Raw genomic sequence first — 13,636 nt, 5'->3', positions numbered from 1 at the left:
CATTCCCATGACGTGTTTGAACGTTGTTTTGGTACATAGATAGCTGCTTTTCTTTTCATTATAAAGAGAGTATTAATCTAGTTAATCAGAGTTCTATCGAATTAAGTACCCCAAAAAGGAAGGCTAGCAACAAGCACTTTGAAAATGAAATTAAGGAAACAGTTACATTCACAGTAACATCCATGAAAATCTAATACTTAGTAAAAAAGTTAGCAAAAGCACTTCAAGTCCTATGTACTGGAAACTATAAAACATTGGTGAGAAAAATTAAAGTCTTAAATAAGTTCATAGATATATCATTAGAAGACTCAATATTATTAAGGTGTCAGTTCTTTCCATATTGATCTATAGATTTAATGCAATTTAATGCAGTCTTTGTCAAATCCCAATAAACTTTTTTGGAGGGGTGTAGATTGACAAGCTGATCCTAAAATAGCCAAAGGACCTAGTATATAGTTAAAACAATTTTGAAAAGACTAACAGATTTGTGGGGTTTAGACTCCTGGAATTCAAAATTCACTATAAGGCTGTAGTAACCAGGACAGTATGGTATCAGAAGGATAAATATATATGTCAATGGAGCAGAATAGAAAGTCCCACAATAAACTCACGCATATATGGTCAATTTTTGAATAAAGGTGCTAAAGCAATTCATTGGAGAAAGGACGGCCTTTTCAACAAGTGGTGCTGGAATAATTGCCAAAATAGGCAAATCTATACAGACAGATTAGTGGTTGCCTAGGGCTGGTGATATGTAGGGAATGGGGAATAACTGCTGATAGACATGGAGTTTTCTTTTGGGGGTGATGAAAGCTTACATTATTATATCTTATGTAGTATCTTAGATTATGGTAATGATTGTGCAACTCTGCAAATATACTAAAAATGATTGGATTGAATTATGTCAATAAAGATGTTTTTAAAATCAGTACCACTACACACCCACTACAATGGCAAAAATCAAAAAGACTGATGATACCACATGTTGGCAGGGATGTGGAAGAACTTAGAACCATCATACATAGCTGATGGAAATGCAGAATTGTTTAGCCCCTTTAGAAAACTGGCTAGTTTTAGAAAATTAAATATATACTTACTGTATTTTGATCCAACAGTTGCACTCCTGGGTATTTACCCGAGAGGAATAAAAAATATGTCCACACAGACTTGTCCATGAATGTTCATAACAGCATTATCGTAATAGCCAAAGACTGGGAAAAAATCCAAATGAGTAAAAAAACAAAATGTGGTATATTTACACAATCTGTAAACAGACCTGTTATCTTCATCCATGTTGTGGTATGTATCAGCAATTCATTTTTTTGTGTGTAGGTAAACCACAGAAAATGACTCAAGTTTTTAAGAAGCCAGACACGGACTGTATGATTCCATTTATATGAGATTTCTAAAAAAGGCAAAATTATAGAGACAGCAAGCAGGTCAGTAGTTGCCTGGTTCTGGGAGCAAGGATTAAGCAAATATGCACATGGACACATAGGAACCTTTTCAAGTGTCGAAGTGTTCTAAAACTGGATTGTTATAGTAATAGTTGCACAGTTGTATCAGTTTGCTAAATGCATCAAACTGTAAATGGGTGAGTATTACATTATGTATCGTAAACCATACCTTAAAAAACAGTGTTTAAAAAATCAGAAAGGACTGGGATATAGGCCTGTTTTACTTTGCCTCACATAAATAATATTTGACATTTCATATAAAATCACTAAAATTGAGCTTCAGTTTAAAAGAAACAAAACTCCAAACTCAAATCAGAATGTGATTATCTAGCATCTTACTTAGTTTGTAGCATCATGCTGTTTGCTGTCACTAAGTTGCGGCTTTTTCTATTCACATGAGTCTCCCAGACATCTGAAGCTTATCCCTCTTATTTTGAAATGTTCTTGAACACAACTATTTTGAAAGACAGTTGGATGGTCTTTTTTCTTTTCCATTCCCTTGGTTATAATTACACATACGTAATTATTACTTAAGAACAGAATTGCCCTCAGGACTTACTCCTCATTCAGCCGTCTAAGCCTGTTGTGCTTTTTGTTTCCCTGTTTCCTCCCTTTCTGCTGTTGGCATGTCTCTCGTAGAAATCTTGCTGCCCTTCAGTTACTGATTTTCCTCTTCTGTAGCCTAGAAAGCCAAGTAAATAAATTTCTTAAAATTCTGATCAAGTTGCAAGTGATTAGCCTAAAATCTGAGGGAGTCCTCTCTCACTAGAGTATGTATAGACTTTAATACCAAATGATTTTTGTTTACTACTTAGCTCTTTTTCTGGAGAGGTGACACTGGCAGATAGTGACCTGAAGTTAAATGAGTTACTGTGCTAGGGTTCTCTTTTCAGCTTTTGGGTACCATGGTTTCAGTTCTAGGCCAGCTTTACACGGAGACAGAGCAAATAACGTGCGCCACCCCACCCCCACCACCGCTGCCCTGCCGCCGCTCTGAAGCCCTTTACTTCTACTTGCAAATTCCTTGGCATTTCATATATACATACCTTAAAGAATTTAAAGCAGGAACCCAGATACGTGTGCACCAATGTTCATAGCAACATTATTACAATAGCCAAAAGGTGGAATCAATCCACATGCCCATCAGCAGATGAATAGATGAACAAAATGGAAATATACCTGCAGTGTAATGTTATTCAGCCAGCCATTAAAAGGAATGAAATTCTGATATATGGATCAACCTTGGACACATAATGCTAAATAAAATAAGCAAGACATAAATGCACAAATACTGTTCAATTCCACTTGTATCAGGTACCTAGAATAGGCAGATTCATGGAGATGGAAAGTAAAATAGAGGTTATCAGGGAATGGGGAATTAATGTTTAATAGGTATAGAGTTTCCTTCTGGGATGATGAAAATGTTTTGGAGATGGATGATGTTAATAGTTGCACAATATTGTGAATGTACTTCATGTCACTGAAATATACACTTAAAAGTGATTAAAATGGGAACTTTTATGCATAAGTTACCACAATAAAAAGAAATATAGATTTTTCTGGTTCAAGTAAGGTTTCAGAACTTTAGAATGAAAGTTCAGACATCTCTGAAAACATACTTTGATAGAGACCATAGTGTACCTATCACCAGCATGGGTGGGGAGATGACTCCTCAGGGGAAGATGCCATTGCCTGCATCAGTTTGCCAGTGGAGCGCTAGAAAGTTCATCCTTTCATTTCTCCCTTCTAGGCTATCCATCCAGGATATGGTTTTCTTTCAGAAAACATGGAATTTGCCGAACTATGTAAGCAAGAAGGAATTATTTTTATAGGTCCTCCTTCATCAGCAATTAGAGACATGGGTATAAAGAGGTATGAGTTTATATCTTAAATACAGCCATAGGAAGGTCAATTGAAATGGTTATTTACCTATAATAGACATGTTAATTATACCCTTTCATTGTCATAGGTTTTAAGTTATTTATTTGCCACTATAGTGAGTTACAGAAAATATTCAAGTAATTAGTGTTTCTAATCAATATGTTCATTTTTGGGAATTAAAAACAAGGTGGGATGAGCTACCACATGAAAACTGGATTGAGGAAAGTATTAGATATTTTAACATTTGTATTAATTTTTGTTTTCTCAGACGGTAATCCTTTCTTTACCTATGGAATGTTTTATTTTTAAAATTCCATTCTATTTTATATACTGGGCAGTATTTGTGTTTCTCTTGTATGAAATAATTTGTAGAATTAGGGCATCTTTTTTTTTTTTTTATTCTAAAGCACATCCAAATCCATAATGGCTGCCGCTGGAGTGCCTGTTGTGGAAGGTTACCATGGTGAGGACCAGTCAGACCAGTGCCTGAAAGAGCATGCTGGGAGAATCGGTTATCCGGTCATGCTTAAAGCCGTCCGTGGTGGAGGAGGGAAGGTAAGATTATGCGTGCTTGTGTTTTGCATTTCAAGCTAGTCTCATTTGTTTATTTATGTTGTAGTCATGGCTAGCTTTCCATCTTAGGGTATGAGGATCATAAGATCCGAAAAAGAATTTCAAGAGCAGTTGGAATCAGCACGGAGAGAAGCTAAGAAGTCTTTCAATGATGATGCTATGCTGATTGAGAAGTTTGTGGACACACCGAGGTAGGTTTAGCTTTTTTTCCTGACTTAAATTTTTTAAATTAAATTATAAAAGAAATGCATGCATATTATATAAAGTATAAAATTTTGATAGTACATGAGTACATTAAGTTCCCAATCCCACTCCCTGATGTAACCACTAGTACAGTATGCATTCCTCCAGGCATTTTCTACATGAGTAGAAACATTTATACATATACACACAGAATGCAAAATACATATAAAAGAACAGTGAACAGAATCTTAACATAATATTATATGCTAATATTATATCGTAAACACCTTCCATGTCAGTAAATAGAGATCTACCTCATTCTTTTTATATGCTTAATGGTTCCGTGATATTGATGTGTCATTAATTCATTCAGTTCATTTCTTGATGGAATTTAGAGTCCTTTCAAAATAAATAAAATTCTTGTAAGAAATTAAGCTTTATCTTGCAGAACTCTATAAGCGTCATTTGAGATGCTCTGAAAATGGAAATAATTGTTCAAATTGAATTGTAAGTGATATGTTAACAAATAATAAAACTAACAGCTCATCCTCGTATTTAATCGTGTGCCAGATTCTAAGTATTTTACATATACTGAGTAGTAGTCTTGCTGTCCTATTTCTAATCTAATTCCTGCAACAATCCCATTAGGTAGGCCCTGTTCTCGTTTTGCAGGTGAGGACACCGAGGAATAGAGTGGTCATCTTACTTGCCTGAGGTCTCCCATCTGGGAAGTGGGGAAGCTGGGATTTGAGCCCAGGCAGTTTGACTCCAGAATTCACACTCTAAGCAACCACCTTAAACTGTTTCTCTAGGTTCCACTGTAGTAGATACTGTGTGGATTTCTAAATTTTTTTACTCTCTGGAATTTTATTTTCATTATATTGCTTGAAATAAGATACTAATTATGAACACATCTTGTTTTATCAATTTTGTGGTAAACTTGTAAGTTAGGTGACCTTATAAAGAATAACTCATTTTGGAACCATGACCAGAGAGGAATTTACCTTGAAGGTGATGAACTGAAACTTCAGGCCCTTCCCTTGCATGAGCCTCTTCTAAGGTCCTGTACCTAATTTTGTACTCATCGTAGAGGAGGCTCCCAAATTATTTCTGTTTCAGCCCTACAAATAGAATTGTTCCTATGCATGGCACAGTATATTAAGTTCATTTAGAGTATGATTGTAAAAATAAAGCCCTCATTCTCAAAATAGGCCAGCTGATTAGGCCAGCACAACACATGCCACCCGTTAGTGGGAAATAAGGCAAAAATGGAGGAAGTTCTAAGGTCAATTGAAGGCTCCTTTCAGTAGCTTTCAAAAAAGAATAGGCTGACTATCCAAATGAGCATACTCTTGAGCTAAAATTGTCGTAGAGACATCAGCTAGCTATTTCAGTGACTGTAACTCAACGCATGCGACATTTTTGAAGATACAGATTCTTGTGAAATGTCATCTATTACTTCACATTGTAATTTATTCTCTCAGTAGCTGGTAAGCTCCTGGGAACCGAGGACCTGCTCATTTCTTTTTTTTTTTTTTTCTCCTGTATGTTACTTGGCATATTATTTTCTTCATGGTAGGTGTCTATGATTTTTTTTTAAATGTGGAAATAACATGAATACGTTACAGACTTTGAAAATACAGCAGGTAGAAAACAAAGTCACTCATAAACTCATTCTTTGAATATCAGTATTAACATTTCTACATATTTCTTTTCTGTATTTTCTAGTAACATTTCCATATCATGATAATCATACTGTTTTATATCCTGCTAAATAATTACCTGTTGAGATAATAGCCAGAAGATTGTCAATATGGTGCTGATAACAGAAAAGTAGAAATCAAGATGTTTATAAACTTAATAAATTCACCACCCTGAAATCTGGGCAATCATGTGGATACAGCAAATCATAGCCAAGATCAGTTTACCTGGAGCAGAAGCTGCCAGAGCCATCAACTGATAGGAACACACAAATAGGGATTTTGACAAATTACTGGGGGTTGAGTGTGGACTAGCCTGATGGTAAGAAACTCCTTAGGGCCCAGTTTTAGGGGGAACCCCAAATTTTCATAGGTTTTTCCTCCAAGAACACCACCAGGCAATCAGTGAAAATCCAGGAAAAATGTCCTCACATTCTGGGGGCCTGGAGGAGGAAAGAAGCCGTTTTGAATAGGCCCACAGCAAAGGCCAGCACTCTAAGGGAAACTTTGCCAGAGCCTTTTCTGTCCTTGGGGGAGGGCAGTTAGCCAGCTCTAACCCCCTCTAACCTTCCTGTTTCACCTAAGGGAAGAAAAAAAGCTAAAACACACAGGGACACAGACCCAGTAGAAGACTGAGATTTAATCATAAGAATATGGAATGCTTTTCTTCCCCCACACCCTTCTCCCCTGTCACCAGGGCTCCAGCATAGTAACGGGTTTACAGCTAAGATTGCTGCAAGGCACAGGCTGCGTTTAAGGAGTTCTTAGGGAAAGCCCAAGACAACAGGAGAAAAACAAAACAAGGACAACAGAAGAAACTGAAGCCCCTGGCACCTACAGCTACTGCAGACCTTAAATACAGCCTCTCTGCTAGCCAGATTAACATAAAACCTCACATGAAATTTGTTTACTTCAGTTTCTTGTTCCATGATATATTATGTCTGGTGTTTAATCAAAAAACTTACAAGGCATGCTAAAAGACGAGTAAAACATGGTCTGAAGAGAAAAAAAGCAAGCATCAGAACCAGATTGAAATATGACACAAATTTTGGAATTTTTAGATGTGGAATTTAAAGTAACTGATTAATATGTTAATGGCTCTTGTGGAAAAGTACAGTAGACAACATGCAGAACATATGGGTAATGTAAGCAGAGAGGGATGGAGACACTAAGGAAAAAAATCAGAAGAAAATGCCAGGAATCAAAAACATTGTAAAAGAAATGAAGAACGCATTTGATAGGCTTATTGGTAGACTGGACACAGCTGAGAAAAGAAACAGTGACCTTGAACGTGTCAATGGAAGCTTCCCAAATTGAAGGGCAGAGAGAAATAATGCAATCAAACAACTTAATATCTGAGAAGGGAGACAATTTTAAAAGGTGTAACATGTTATTTGATTACTAAAAGGAGAATAAAGAGAGGAGCAGAAGAAATATTTGAAATAATAATGGCCAAAATATTTCGAAAGTTAATGACAAACACCAAACTACAGAATCAGGAAGCTCAGGGGACACCAAAAGCAGAATAACTATCAAAAAATTTTTGAGTTATATTCAAATTGAAAGGAAACCGAAGACAAAAAGAAAATTTTGAAAAAAGCCCCAGGGGAAAAAACACCTTATCTATAGAGGAACAAGGGTAAGAAATACGTTAGACTTAAGAGTAGAGTGGAGTGAAATACTTATAAAGTGTTTTTTTAAAAATCAACCTATAAATTCTGTATCCAGTGAAATTAGCCTCCAAACTAGAAGGAGAAATACTTTCTCAGACAAGCAAAAATTGAGAGAATTTGTCACTGGTAGATTTGCCTTGCAAGAAATGATAATTTCTTCAGAGAGAAGGAAAATGGTATAGGTCAGAAACTCGGCTCTCTGTAAAGAAAAGAAAAGCATTAGAGAAAGAATAAACAAAGGTAAAGTAAAAATCTCTTAGTTTTCTTAATTGATCTCACAGGTAACAGTTTGTTCAAAATACTATTAGTAATATGTTTGGTGATGATAGCTCAAAGGTAAGTAAAAAGAGGGAGAAAAGATCAAGAAAGCAAATCCAGAAGGAAGAAATCAGCTTCTATTATTTGTCAGAAGAATGTGTTGGACAAGTTGGGAAATTTTTAAATGGAACATTCAGTAGAAACAACGTAACAATAAAATAAGTTCCTCCAGGTGGTATAATGACGTGTTTCATGAGGTGAACAGAAATGAGCCACTGTGCTGAAACATTACATTTATAAGACTTAATAAGTTTTTACAAAAATTTCTTCTTTGACAATTTTTATTTTGAAAACTCAACAGAAAAAAACGTTTGCTGATCACTCATTTCTGTATTATGGTGGTGAATGTGTGAGGTGAACTATATTGTGAACATACCAAAATGAATCTACTGAAAAGAGTGCTTTCATGTTTATCAAATGGTCTGTTACCCTTATCTTCTTAAGTGTTATGTGCATTCACTGTTAATATGACTTCTGATAATTTTACTATTTTACACTCAACATTTAAGTGCCTTTTTTGTTTTTTTATGTTTAATGTTAGTGTTTCCTTAAAAAATGATGATCCATGTTAATTTATTTCTTAACCTTTCTGTGGATGAGCCATTATAATTTTCAGTCTGCCTTAGTTTATAAAATCTGATTGTAAGAGTTGATTTTTTTAAATCCCCTGAAAGTTTTTGTTGGCTTTTTGAGGATACATGAAATGTGACTATAATTTATAATTTTGATATAGTCAGGTTTATCAGTCCTTTCCTTGGCTGTTTTTACTTGTGATCTGCCCCTACTGTGAGTTCGTAAATAGAGCCTCCTATGTTTATGTCTTTTCTTATTTCCCAGTCATTTCATATATATAATTTTTCTTCTGGAATGTTCATCCTACAAATGGAAACTTTTCATTGGGTTTTTAAATAGGCATGTAGAAGTCCAGGTGTTTGGTGACCACCATGGCAACGCTGTGTACTTGTTTGAAAGAGACTGTAGTGTACAGCGGAGACATCAGAAGATCATTGAGGAGGCCCCAGGGGTAAGGATCTTGTAAAGAAATTTGTCAGCTTCTCTATAATGTAAACCTTGGCCACTGACTTTCATGTCCACTTCCCACTCGGAACAAGCCCTCATTGCAGTGTTGGAGTGAGGCAAGGGTTCATGTTTTGGGGCTACTATACAGAAGGCACAGTAGAGCTGTGGTGCTTCTGGATGGTATCTAGGAAAATCTGCTCTGATCCAAGTATCTGCCTTACAGTGAACAGCTGTATATTGTTTCCATGTAGATTTTAAGTTGTAATTAACTAGACTGTTTGAGGAATGGAATGGTCTTGTTAATTGGTTTTTTTTTTTAATGAAGAAGACTCTTTTAACCATTGTTTCAAGTGTTCCTAGAATATATTAGTCATCTTCTCAGCTTAGAGGTTATATTGTATAGGAGAGAGATTTGCTCTTATTTAGCAACTTTTCTCCCTCAGAATTGTTTACATGTCTCTGAGCCCACCTCTTGATTGGCTCAGGTATTATCTGGGTCATGGCCTACTCCTGGGATTACCTGTATTTGGATTTACATTTCTTTGGAACCTGCTGCTATCATAGGCTTCTTTCTTGTCTAAAGTTGTATGTGTGGTTTTTTCAGTGTGTATTTCTAAAAGATCAGGGATCTAAGGTTTCTGATTAATCAGTTTGTTATTCTCATACTGTACTCAAAATTTAATTTCTGTTGCAGACTATATTATACTCTGAAGTAAATGTTAACAGTAATATTAATAAAGCCATATTTTCAAGCATCGATTAAATAAAAATCTGCTGAGCACCATTTTAAAATGTTAAAAGCTCTGCCTACTTATTGACATACATTTCTTTTTATGAACCTTTCTTACTAACTTGCAGTCTCAAGGTTTACTGTTATTCTAAGATAATTATTGGATACATGACCCAGATTGCTTTATCATCTTGAAACAAAATAGAGATAGTTCTAAGTTTTCATATTGATACATATAATTTTAAGTGGACATATAGTCATGAAAGTTATTTTGTAAGTACAAGGGACAGAGATATGTCATTATGCTGAGTAATAGCTGCAGTTCATAGAAATTACTAACAGAATCATTAAACTTTGATATAAGGACAGTTGAACTATGGTATAGGACAATACTTCTTGAAGAAATGTGTGATATTAGCTACTTATCCATATCTCTTTAATGTAGTATTTGGTACATAGAAATGTAATATTGAATCTTAATGGAAACTTCTAGTAGGACAAAGTACTAATGGAAACTTATTTCAAATATTTTTTCATAGCCTGGCATTAAACCTGAAGTAAGAAAAGCACTTGGAGAAGCTGCAGTCAGAGCTGCTAAAGCTGTAAACTATGTTGGTGCAGGTATGTAAAGATGTGCTTCTGATGGAGGAGAAAGAGTGATCCTTTGTGTTTTGAAAGGCAAACAAAACATATAGCTTTTAAATCATTGACTTTCAAACTTTTTTGACTATACCCACATTAAGAAATATGTTTTATATTGAGACCCAGTATATGCATATGTGTTTGTGTTTATATACATGTATATTTGAAAAAAATTTTTCACTAAACAGTACTTACTCTAATTATGTGTAATGCTATTTGATTCTTTATATCCTATTTTAAAATAAAATCACTGAAATGATTTTTTTGTGTGTTTTTTTTTTAAATTTGTAAACTTCAACTTTTTAGGGGAGTTTTAGGTTAACAGAAGAATTGAGCAAAAGTAGAGAGTTCCCATACCCTGTCCCCATACATGCATAGCCTCCCCAAGTATCAACATCCTGTGCCAGAATGGTGCTTTTATTATAATGGATGGACCTACACTGACACATCATTATCACCCAGTGTCCATAGTTTATGTTAGAGTTCACTCTTGATGTACATTCTGTGAGTTTGGACAAATGTGTAATGACATGTATCCAACATGTATTCACCATTGTAGTATCTCACAGAATAGTTTCAATGCCCTCAATATGCTCTTCATCCTTCCCTGCTTCCAGCCCCTGAGAATCACTGATCTTTTTATTGCATCCATGGTTTTGCCTTTTCCAGATGTCATACAGTTGGAATTATATAGTGTGTAGCTTTCTCAGATTGACTTCCTTCACTTAGTAGCATGCATTTAAGTTTCCTCCATGTCTTTTCATGGCTTGATGGCTCATTTCTGTTTGGCGCTGGATAATATTCCATTGTCTGGTTGTACCAGTTTATTTAAATATCTTCTCACTTCCAGAAGTATATTTTGGTTGCTTCCAAGTTTAGTAGTTATGAATAAAGCTGCTATAAATATCTATGTACAGGGTTTTGTGTGGACATAGTTTCAGTTCATTGGGATAAATACCAAGAAGGGATCACATGGTAAGAGTATGTTTAGTTTTGTAAGAAACTGCCACACTGTCTTTCAAAGTAGATGTATCACTTTGCATTTCCATCAAGCAAATAATGAGAGTTCCTCATCCTCATCAGCATTTCATGTCGTCATTGTTCCAGATTTTGGCCATTCTAATAGGCTTGTAGTGACATCTCATTTTAATTTGCATTTCCCTGATAACATAATGTGGAGCATCTTCTCATATGTCTATTTGCCATCTGTGTATTTGCCATCTCTTCTGTCTTTTGACCATTGTTTAGTTAGGTTGTTTGTTTTCTTATTGTTGAGCTCTAAGTTATTGGTATATTTTAGATAACAGTTCTTTAACAGATGTACTTTTGCAAATTTTTCTCCCAATCCGTGGCTAGTCTTTTCATTCTCTTGATATTGTCTTTAACAGAGCAGAAGGTTTTAATTTTAATGAAGTCCAATTTATCAATTATTTCTTTCATGGATTGTGTCTTTGTTGTTGTGTCTAAAAAGACTCACTATGCTCAAAGTCAACTAGGTTTTCTCCTTTGTTGTCTTCTAGTTTTCTGGTTTTGTGTTTTACATTTTGGTCTTTGATCCATTTGGGGTTAATTTTCATGAAGGCTGTAAGGTCTGTTGAGATTCTTTTTCTTTTTCTTTTTCTTTTTCTTTGCTTGTAGATGTCCAGTTGCTCCAGCATCATTTCTTGAAAAGACTTTTCTCCATTTTATTGCCTTTGATCCTTTGTCAAAGATTAGTTGTCTATGTGGATCTGTTTCTGGGCGCTCTATTCTGTTCCACTAATCTATTTGTTCTCTCACCAGTACTTCATTGTTTTGATTTCTGTAGCTTTATAGTAAGTCTTGAACTTAGATAGTATCAATCCTCCAATTTTGTCATTTTGTCGTATCAAGTTGGTTATTCTGGGTCCTTTTCCTCCGTATAAACATTAGAATCAGTTTTTTGATATCCACAAAATTGCTTGCTAGGATTTTGATTGGAGTTGCAATGACTCTATATAACAGATCTTGACCATGTTGAGTCTTCCTATCCATAAACATGAACTGTTTCTCCATTTATTTAGCTCTTCTTTTACTTATTTCATCAGAATTCTGTAGTTTACTTATACATATTTTGTTAGATTTTTGCCTGTTTCACTTCAGGAGGGTGCTAATGTAAATGGTATTGTGTTTTTAATTTCAAATTCTACTTGTTTACTTGTATGTAGGAAAACAGTTGACTTGTGTACTCACCTTATATCCTGCAACCTTGATACGGTTGCTTATTAGTTCCAGGAGGTTTTTTGATCAAGTTTTTGGATTTTTTTATAAAGTTGATCAAGTCACCTGTAAACAGTTTTATTTCTTCCTTCCCAATCTATACCATTTATCTCCTTTTCTTGTATTATTGCATTAACTGGGACATCTTGTATGATATTGAAAAGGAGTGGTGAGAGTGGACAGCCATGTTTCTGATCTTAGTGGGAAGGCTTCTAGTTTCTCACCATTAGGTATGATGTTAGCTGTAGGTTTTTGTAAATCTTTTTCAAATTGTGGAAGTTCCCCTCTATTTGGGAGTTTTTATTATAGTTGGGTATTAGATTTCATCAAATGCTTTTTCTGATTTTGTTGATACAATCATGGGATTCTGCTTTAGTCTGTTGATGTGATGGATTACATTAATTGATTTTCAGATGTTGAACTAGACTTGCATACTAGATCTCACCTGGTCATGGTATATCATTATTTTTATACATTATTAGATTTGATTTGCTGAGGATTATTTCATCAATGTTCTTAAGAGTTACTGGTCTGTAGTCTTCTTTGGTTTTGGTGTTAAGGTAATGCCTCATAGAATGAGTTGGGGAGTATTCTGTCTTCTGAAAGAGACTGTAGATAATTGGTATAAATTAGTATAAATTGGTATAAATAAATTGGTATAAATTCTACCTTCAGTGTTTGATAGAATTCACCAGTGAACCAGTCAGCCTACTGCTGTCTTTCTTTGTTGTTGTTATTTATCTATTTTTGTCGGTCGGGGGGTGGGGGTGATTAAGTTTATTTATTTATTTTTAGAGGAATACTTGTTCACACAGAGGTTTTTGCTCATAAGTTTCTGTTCCAGCAAGTTGTGAATCTCTATATTTGCCTGTCTTTCTCTCTAATTTGGGGGGCTGCAGTTTGCTCACATCTCTGGTGGATCTAAGAAGAGTTGTTGGTTCTTCAGCTTATTCAGCTTTTCACTTGTCAGGATGGAATGGTGACTTGTAAACACCTTACCTGCTGGGTCAGAAACAGGAAATTTTCACTAAATTTTTATAGTCCACTGATAGATTGTGACCCACAGTTTGAAAAACAGTTTTAAATTGTATGGAACTAACTTTACGCTAAGTAAAAAAATTTCAAACACAGAAGGCTACATACTATATGATTTCATTTATATGACATTCTAGGAAAAAAACTCATAGAAAGCAGAAGAGTGGTTGGCTGGAGCCAGGGGCC

The 13,636-nt window shown here is 35.1% G+C and overlaps 1 protein-coding gene across 2 annotated transcripts in view; it reads left to right on the top strand.

Annotated features, from left to right (window-relative positions):
* MCCC1 (methylcrotonyl-CoA carboxylase subunit 1) overlaps positions 1-13,636 on the top strand; it is a 51,292-nt gene that overhangs the window by 14,374 nt on the left and 23,282 nt on the right. For both annotated transcript variants that reach the window (XM_006201063.2, XM_072961913.1), the window contains 5 exons: positions 3,208-3,329; positions 3,746-3,893; positions 3,981-4,102; positions 8,698-8,809; positions 10,075-10,156. In XM_006201063.2, coding sequence (XP_006201125.1) covers positions 3,208-3,329; positions 3,746-3,893; positions 3,981-4,102; positions 8,698-8,809; positions 10,075-10,156 — 586 coding nt within the window. The remainder of the gene's footprint in view (positions 1-3,207; positions 3,330-3,745; positions 3,894-3,980; positions 4,103-8,697; positions 8,810-10,074; positions 10,157-13,636) is intronic.

The sequence above is a fragment of the Vicugna pacos genome, chromosome 1 (genome assembly GCF_048564905.1).
Source record: "Vicugna pacos chromosome 1, VicPac4, whole genome shotgun sequence".
NCBI classification, from domain to species: Eukaryota; Metazoa; Chordata; class Mammalia; order Artiodactyla; family Camelidae; genus Vicugna; species Vicugna pacos.
The sequence above is the reverse complement of the archived record's forward strand: the minus strand, read 5'-3'. Positions and strand labels throughout refer to the sequence as shown.